This window comes from Nelumbo nucifera, chromosome 5 (assembly GCF_055504915.1).
Source record: "Nelumbo nucifera cultivar China Antique chromosome 5, China Antique-T2T, whole genome shotgun sequence".
Taxonomy (NCBI): domain Eukaryota; kingdom Viridiplantae; phylum Streptophyta; class Magnoliopsida; order Proteales; family Nelumbonaceae; genus Nelumbo; species Nelumbo nucifera.
In genome coordinates, this window is record NC_142653.1 from 49,026,883 (window position 1) to 49,036,569 (window position 9,687).

A 9,687-nucleotide genomic window follows, 5' to 3' on the forward strand; every position below is an offset into this window, starting at 1 on the left:
GCAAGCTCGGACCAAATTGGGAAGGGCCCTACCGAGTAAAGAGAGCGCTCGGGGGGGGGGGGGCATACGAGCTCAAAACTCTAGAAAGCAAACAAGTACCCCGAGCTTGGAACGTCGTCAACTTGAGACAATACTACCTATAGATCATCAAGCGAAGTGGATTAAGTCGCTACCCCGAGCTTGGAACGTCGTCAACTTGAGACGGTCGGTTCGAAGTTCGGGGCAAATCCACCCGCCACCTCATGAATTCCCCGCGCCAGGGCAAGTCCCTTAGTGCGAGGAGTGGGGGGCAATTGATGAAGGAAGATTTAGCCCGATCTCACAATCACTCCAACATGGCAAAAACGATAGCTCGGCGCAACAAGTGCGCCCAAGGCCCAAACTCCCTACAAGGAGCCCGAACCCCATATAAGGAGGAACCAACGGTCCAAACTCCATACAAGGAGCCCGAACTCCCTACAAGGAGCCCAAACTCCCTACAAGGAGCCCGAGCTCTCCCTTGGAGCCCACCTTACAAACACAAAGGGCAACAACCCGAACCGGCCTGCCTCATGGCAGTTCAAGACACACCCGTCTCCGAACTCAAGACTTCACCTCGCTCGCCACTCCAGCACTTCGCCTCGTGGACACCAAGCTAAACCGTACCACACCCGACAACGAAGAAGTCCGTACCCAGGGGCGGCGCACCCGACCGACTTAGATCCGACGATTGACAGCCGCACTTCAACGGCCACCCGCCACGGCCACCCGCCACCGCCGTCTCCAGTCGCAAAGACGATTTAAGCCTGAACCCAAATTAAACCTGGACCAAATATATATATACATACATACATACACATATAGATACATTATTTGCATATAGCCCAACCCAAATGCATTAATTTTTAGTAAGGTATAAACTTGAATTGAACAGATAACCTTGGGCTAAGGTTTGAGTGCATGATTTGTCCTTGTAGTCACTGATATTTGTCTGCGTGTGCCTGCATTGAAAGCTTTATTTTTGGCTTCTGTGTAATATTCCACGCCGTATGCTTAACGTTAGGGACTTGGAAAAATATGGATAGTTCATTCACTTGATTGACTTGGGATTAAACGGCTCGGCGTAGTAAGCTTTGATCAGTCGTAGTTATATTTATAGTGGCATGGGTCACGATGATTCCATTTTCAGGTACAACAGCGTTCTGCTCCTTCCTTTTACCGAGGACGCATTTATCATCCGATCATGATTTGGCCCTTGTTGCTTCTTCATCTCATCCTACTACGGTTGGTCACGGTGAACGCAGCAACAACAGGGTCGTCGACATTAACGTCTCTGACAAGGCCCGGCTGTCCGGAGAAATGTGGAAACCTCAGCATACCCTACCCGTTTGGCATCGGTGATGATCCAAAGTGTTTCTTGAACGAAGATTTTCATTTGATATGCAACACCACCGGTGAAACTCAATTGTCGTTCCACGACAATTTGCCCGTTTTGAACATATCTCTGCAAGGCCAACTGACCACCTCTGTTCTTGGAGCTGCCAAATGCTACATGGACAACAATTGGGAAGGGCATGACGACCCTAATGTTAAATTTTCAAATGCATTTAGGGTCTCGGATACCAGAAACAGATTGACCATCGTCGGTTGCGACACATCTGGTACTTTGTATGACTACAATGGCAAAGAGTTCTACGTGGGTTGCACCTCAAAATGCTTGAACGATACCAAAGTGATAATGGGCTTACCATGCAGTGGATTTGGATGCTGCCAGACCACGATACCCAAGGGTATCGCTGATTTTCAAATACAGATTCATAGCGTTTACAACTTCACAAACACACTCAATATTAGTAAATGTGGGATTGTTGTTTTGACCGATCAGGACGACTTACAGTCGAAAGTATCACACCTATGGGATGCCCGAAACCACGTGAATGACCTTGTAACTTCTGGCATTCGACGTCCAATAGTACTGGATTGGGCAATTCGAAACAACAATAAGTCTTGCGAGGAAGCACGAGGAATGAACAATTCTGCCTGCGGGAGAAACACATACTGCTCCAATTCCACAAATGGCCCTGGATATCTTTGTCATTGTTTGCAAGGTTACGATGGGAATCCTTACCTCCCCGATGGATGCCAAGGTATGAACTCAATTTCTAATTATTCTCTTGCTTTTCACTTAAGGCTCGCTCAGTTTGGAAGGAGTATAAATACAAATATGTTGACTGCAAAACCTTGTATTTTCTTCATATTTGCATTTCTACTCCTTCCAAACTGAGCTTAATTGCGTTTCAATATTGTCATAGGAGAACACTTGATGTCGTCAATATCGTTGATCGGGCAAGTAGGATTTGTCTGGATTGCCCATTCTCTCATCATTCAACGGTTTCGGTACCGTTTGAATTTTCTGTTTCTTGATATCCTTTGGATATCGTAAGTGTTAACCAATTAAATAAATCAGCTGGTATTCATCAAACTTCTCAGAGTAGTATTGATTAATTGGTCAAAGTTCGGCCATGTGTTGGGAGTGCTTACCATAAAAATAAGTGTTTGAATAAGCATTTATTTACTTTTTTTTTATTCCTTTTGAATGGATACACAATGGGGAGTTGTAACTCATCTCTCATTGGCAGTTCGCACTTAAATAAGTATTTGTGATTATTTTGCCATTCATTTTCTTTCAAAATTTCAAAATATACATATAAGAAAGTATTTTTATTAAATTATTTTTATAAAAACACTTTTATGATACATTAAAACACTTTTATGAAATCATTTTTTCAAAAGAACTTTTTATAAAAGTACTTTTACTTAAGTAATTTTGTGAAACCACTTTAATAAAAACATTTTTATAAAGTACTTCTATAAAAATGTTTTTATAAAAATACTTTTATAAAGTTCAACTAGGGATTATTTTATAAGTGGTATTCTAAAATTCAACATAGATAATTTTGGAAGAAAATAATTAAATAAATGCTTATTGTGCAAGCACTTAGAAAAAAACTAGAAATTTTGGCTTAAAAAACTAACCCCTCATATTTAAAATAAATACTTATTTTGAGCTTATTTCCTATATACCAATAAGTACTTAATAATGTGGTCCAATCCCAAATAAGTATTTATTTCAAATGAACACTTATTTTTAAACACTCCCAAACCTCTAAAAGAGCAGAATTTAGTTTAAGAATTAGATCTTAATTTAATTTATATGCATGCGTAGTATCGGACGGGTCTAATCCAAACAAGACATGTGAGAAAGCAAACAGCAATTACGCATGTGGGAATAACACCAACTGCTACATCTCCAAAGAAAGCCCTGGATATATATGCCAATGTACCGAAGGTTTTTATGGGAATCCTTATCTTCCTGATGGATGCCAAGGTATGTCTTCACAAATTTTAATTTTTCCAGTTTTCTTCAAATTTTACAATTATTTAAGTAGGAAATGAAGGCAGGCATCTTATATTACTGCATAGACGACACCACCTATTGCTACTTTCCATAAATATGTGACCAATCCGCACTATTGGCTAGAGGGTGCCCATCGAATCTCGACCAGCTTTGCTTTCATCCCTCCAGTTTATTTGGGAAATACTTTTTCTGTGGTCTTGGGGCATGTGATACAGTGATAGGGCGTTTTTTTCTAATTTTTCTCTAAGTGCCAATTTTGTACGTTTAATTGATATTTGTGCTCAGTTTGGAAGGTACACTAAATGACCGGATCTAGTAGGTACACTAAGTGAGTATTTGATAAATATTTTGACAACTTTTAAAAGTGGGTATTAATCTTTTTCAAGGTAGGGTGAGGGTATTATAAGGGACAGGTGTCAAAAAAAGTTTCAAGTGCTCATTGAATGTGCTTACAACTTCTTGCCTATCTCATCCAAATCGGGTTAATATCCTTTTAGGTAACATTTATTAGGGTAAATGCATTCACCCAAATCTGTTTTACCATAAACCCAGCCCCTCGTAAAAAATCATTGAATCAGTTAATAACCCATTGACCAGGGTGGTTGAACCATCGACTTGTCAACCCATTCAATGGTTTTGGGCATTTTTTATTTTTAATTTTTATTGTCAAAATGGGCCATCCGTTCAAATCGAATAGTCGGACCGTCAACCTAGAAACCAGTGGCCAGAAGGGTTCCATTTTTGGCTCATTTTTTTAAATGTCAATAATTAGATGGAATAACTTTGTAGCCATAGTCATGAGAAGGGTGGACATTGCCAAGGATTCCAAAACCTTGAAAGATAAATCCAAAGTGACTTTAAACACAAAAAAATATTTGTAGTAAATCCACCAAACTAGAAAACCAATGAAAAAATCAGAAAAGCGAGTCCAAAGTTCCACTTTGGCTAAACATACATGCAATTAAAGAAAGAGACAGTAGATCGTCTTATAAGAAAATAAAAAAAATTGCACATGAAACCTAAAGAAAAAACAAAAGAGAAAAAATAAAATAGTAATAAACCCAAAACTGTTTTGGAGGATCTTGAAGAAGAAGTCCAAATATAAAAAAAAAAGTAGAAAATGAAAGAGGAACATGTTGCACACGCTCGAATAAAACCCATAGTAGAAGAAAACTTTGAATAGTGAAAATCCAAATGCATAAAAACCATGGCTTTTGAATTGTCATTGACCCGGACGGACGAACATTTCAGCTCGGGAACTGTCCAGGCAACCGGTTCAGTTGTACCCTAATCCTGGTCCTTGGCCAAAAACCATTAAATCAGTCAATGACCCATCGATCGGGGTAGTCAAACAATTGACCCATTGACCCGTTCAATGGTTTTTTGTCTTTTTTTATTTTTTTAATTAGGAACCTCCAGGCAAACAGTTCCATTTTATCCCAATCCCGGTCTTTGGCCAAAAACAACTAAATCGGTCAACAACCCATTGATCCAGGCAGTCAAATTGTTGGCTCATTGACCCGTTCAATGGTTTCGTTTTCAAGCTATATGAATCACATGCTCGAATTACATAATACATATGATACTACTTAATAGACCTCACACACTCAATTTTTTGCTTGTAATTTTTGTTGTTAAAATGGGTCATTCGTTCGAACCTGGTTGAGCTGCCATTTTTTTATTTTTTAATTGGGGATCATCCAGGCAACTGGTTTGGTTCCACCCCAATCCCGGTCCCTAGTAAAAAACTATTGAATCGATCAACAACCCATTGTCCCGAGTTGTCGAACCGTTAACCCGTTGACTCATTCAATGGTTTTTGGCAAATTTTTATCTTTTTTTTTTATTTTTGTTGTCAGAACAGGTCATCTGTTAGAATCGTCAACCTGAAAACCAGTGGTCAGAATTGTTCCGTTTTTGGGTCGTATAAGTCATACGCTCAAATGACATAACACGTATGAAACTACTTAATAGATCTCACACACTCAATTTTTTGCCTATAATTTTTGTTGTTAGAACGGGTCGTTCGTTAGAAATGGACGGTCGAACCATTGACCCAAAAACCGGTGGCTAGAAAGGTTCCGTTTTCGGATCGTATGAGTCACACGTATTATGTCAGATATAGACATATCAGCTAAGGATCTTGCATTTAAAACATATATAGACATTTACTTCCTTTCTTAAGGCTATATGCAACTGTTTCCTAAGTTGGATCAATCTAGAGCGTGGGCGCGAATAGTTTGCACAAGATTTAGAGAGTGCATTCCGCACATCTAGTGAGCATCGATATTCAACAATCAATGCAAAACCACTTTCCATAAGGCTATGTTTGATTCGAAGGAAAAGGTAGAGAAATAAAGACCGGATTGGGAAACAATAATCCAAGAGAGAATTAATTGATCTTTCTCAAAACATTCATTATAGGCTGGATTGGGAATACTGTGATCTACACTAGTTCAGGAATTTCCTTTGGTGAAGTTGCGACTAAATCATCCGCATATAAAGGCTGGATTGGGAAACAATAATCCAAGAGAGAATTAATTGATCTTTCTCAAAACATTCATTATAGGCTGGATTGGGAATACTGTGATCTACACTAGTTCAGGAATTTCCTTTGGTGAAGTTGCGACTAAATCATCCGCATAACCCTAAAACATCTAGATAACCCAAATCGACCGGTTGGTGTAGAGTGTTGGTAATATTTGAGCCCTCCAACGTAGCAGGACATCCATGCAACAGCCATGCTTATGTGAAGTTATCCCCCAATAAGTGGAGGATTCTGTTAGTAGTGAGGAATCTGGTTGCTCTCCCGACAATCTGGACAACTTGCAAGGCTACGAAATGTCAAAAGCTTTTCTACAATTTTCTTTTGTAGCTTTTATACTTTTAGAGTGTCAAAAGGGAGCTTCCGGGCCTTTTGTTTTTTTTTTTTTTCTCCGTCGTGTTTTTCCAAGTGGTGCTTTAGGTAGCCGCCTATTGTTGTTTAGGTTTGTTTTGTTGGGCCCGACCCTGAGTCTGTTGTGTTCTGGTTTGGGCCCATTTTGGGTCTCTATTTCTATGCTTCGGTAGTGGGGTTTGTATGCTTATGCAATACTTTGCTCTCTGTTTTTACATTACTTGTTCGACTATGATATTGGAAACTGGAAAGACATGATATTTGGAATAGTCCGTCGGTTACAAAAGCGCCACAGGTGAAAGGAGGGCCCATTCTGCGTTGGTGAGGTCGTTTTCTACTCTACAGAAATAGGCCATCGGTTGGTGGTAACTGGTAAGTCGTCTCCAGTGCCTGGCCTGGGACAGACTGCGTTAGTGTTTTCTACTCTAAATCTGACAATTGTGTAGTCTTTGGTTTGAATGATGTTAAAGTATATTAAAGTATACATACACTAGAGGCACCTCTTATGGAAGGATGGAAGTTAGAGTCTATCTATGTAATGTTTACTAAATTAGCTTATATAGAAAAGACTCGACACAATGAAACTAGTGATCTTTGGCATTTAAGACTTGTCATGTTGGATACAACAAGTTTAAAGTAATGATGGCAAAGTCAATATTGAAAGGCCTCCCTCAATTGGAAGTACAAACCAACACAGTATGTGTTGGATGCCAATATAGCAAGATACACCAATTGCCATATATAGAATCAAAGTTTGAAGCTAAACAGCCTTTGGAGCTCATTCACTCTGATATATTTGGATGAGTGAAGCAAGAATCAAACACCAGGATGTATAGGCATATTTCTTAAAGAAAAAATCTGAAGTATTTTCCAAGTTTATAGAATTTAAAAAGAAGGTTAAAAAAGCAGTTGGGCATAAAATTAAATTCCTACTCACTCACAATGGAAGAAAATACACATCATAAGAATTTTCTGATTATTTCAAAAAACATGGGATACGACGACAATTAACGTATCCAAACACTCCACAACAAAATAAAATAGGTGAGAGAAAGAACCAACATCTAGATGAAGTATATAGAAGCATGTTGCAAAGTAAAAATGTGTTAGGACGTTTTTGGGCAAAAGGCATGAAGACAGCAGAACATGTCATCAATTGACTACAACAAGCACCACTTGGCTTTCTCTCACCATATGAGAAGTTATAGAATCGTCAACCCACTATAAGTCACTTTCGCGTATTTGGCTGTGTATGTTATTTTCATACCAAACCATCTATGCAACAAGTTTGACAAGAAAGCTATCCGATGTATATTCCTCGGCTATGACAACGAAAAAAAGCTATCCGAGGTATTGTGATCCAAATACCGATCATTGTTATACATCTCGAAATGCGGTATTCGATGAAGCTACATCTTGGTGTTATGATTTGCTGAATGGGAGGAATTAAAGAAGTCAACATTGACTTCTTTAGTTGGTTTACAAAACCGACATAATACTTGTTTTTATTTTCCTTCTTTTTTTATTTTCAATATTTTTTTTGTCACAAAAAAAAAAAAGAATTATATCGAGAAAACTTCTGATCAATCAATTTGTATCAAAAACGTGATAACCAATCATGTCTTATTTATCAAAATTCATGCATGGATTTTGATTGATCAAAACTCAACTTAGACAAGAAATTAGATTGGAAAATGTATTTATCAAAACCAAGCATGTCTTATTTATCAAAACCAAGCATGTCTTATATATCAAAATTCATGTCTTATTGCTTCTATGTTGAATATGCTCCACATAAAGTTATGAAAGCAAGAAATTAGATTGGAAAATGTATTTACTATTTTCTTCATCACCTCGTCTCATAATGATGATGACAGCATTAGTGATATCGTCGGATACAAGGCCTGGCTGCCAAAGCAAATGTGGGAATGTTGGCATCCCATACCCGTTTGGCCTAGTGGGAGATGATCCAACCTGTTTCAAAAATGATGACTTCAAGTTATTCTGCGACACTGCCATCCTTCCTCCAAAATTGACGTTTTATGGCGATTATGTGGGAGATGAGCATACCATTCTCCATATATCACTTGATGCTCATCAACTAACGACTTCCATTCTGGGAAGCGTAAAATGTTACACGGGTGAAGATGAATACCCGGCGGGTTATAGCATTAGATATTCTTTTCCAAACACATACAGGCTCTCCAATACCAGAAACAGATTCATGGCAGTCGGTTGCGACATGTATGGCGAATTGGATGATTACGAGGGCTCTGTGTTCAATGTGGAATGTCGATCATCATGCTTGAACGATACAAAAGTGACAGCTGGTTCATCTTGTGGTGGCTATGGTTGCTGCCAGACAACCATACCAAACGATCTTAATGATTTTGAAGCAAGCACAAGGAGCCTTAACGACTTCGCATACACAAGGAATATTAGTAGATGTGGGTTGGCTGTTCTTCTGTCCGACGACCAGGATTCATTATTTGACTCACAAGTATCACAGCTCTGGGAGATGAGAAACGATGTGGAACACCTTGTAAATGTCGGGATCAACACTTCCATAATTCTGGACTGGGCAATTAGAAACCAGACATGCGAGGGAGCAGAAAGAGATGTGGTTGGTTATGCCTGCGGGAGCAACACCTATTGCACTAACTCCACAAATGGCGTTGGATATCTTTGCAATTGCCTGCCAGGTTATCAAGGGAATCCCTATCTCCACGATGGATGCCGAGGTATGGTATTAAGTTCAAAGAATTTATCTTCTTTTACTTTAAAATTTAAATACAAATATTCAATATGAAAATTGAATGATAATAAATGCATTATTGTTATTGACGTACGGAAGTAGCTAATCAAAACCATTGATCTGGTAAGGGAATTCTTTGGATCGCCCATGTGCTCATGTCTTACAGTTTACTCTTGTAAGGATGTCAAATGATCGAGTTCTGTATGTATGGGTTTTGCAACCCAAACCCGATCTGAAGGCAATCCAACCCGACTTGACTACTTGGAATAGGTTTAACAAACCCGACCTGACCCATCCAAATAACAGTACCAGTGTTTTTAGCTAAGGTTATATCTGTTTTTTTGTTCATGCTCAGTTTGGGAAGAGTAGGAATGTATACATGTATTGCATGTTATAGTTTTAAATGATAACAATAAATAAAACAATAATAGTAATAATAATTTTAATGTTCTTATCAAAATCCGTATAATAAAGACAAATAATTAAAGCATAGTGTGTATTAGTAAAAACATTGGAAATTATAATAAAATACTAAAAATGTAAAAACAATACATGAAAATTGAAAGCTGAAAAGCACCCTTTTCCTCTAACTCGCCATTCAAGAGTAATTTGGTTATGAAAATTGTTATTTATGTGGAC

At 38.5% G+C, this 9,687-nt stretch overlaps 1 protein-coding gene across 1 annotated transcript; it reads left to right on the forward strand.

Moving 5' to 3' along the window:
- The first annotated feature begins 1,222 nt into the window (after nt 1-1,222).
- Nucleotides 1,223-9,139, forward strand: LOC148791578 (uncharacterized). The gene is made up of 3 exons (XM_088888239.1): nt 1,223-2,126; nt 3,206-3,367; nt 8,171-9,139. Exons 1-3 carry the CDS (start codon nt 1,223-1,225, stop codon nt 9,100-9,102), a joined length of 1,998 nt encoding a protein of 665 aa, XP_088744365.1. The 3' UTR covers nt 9,103-9,139.
- The last annotated feature ends 548 nt before the right edge of the window (nt 9,140-9,687 follow it).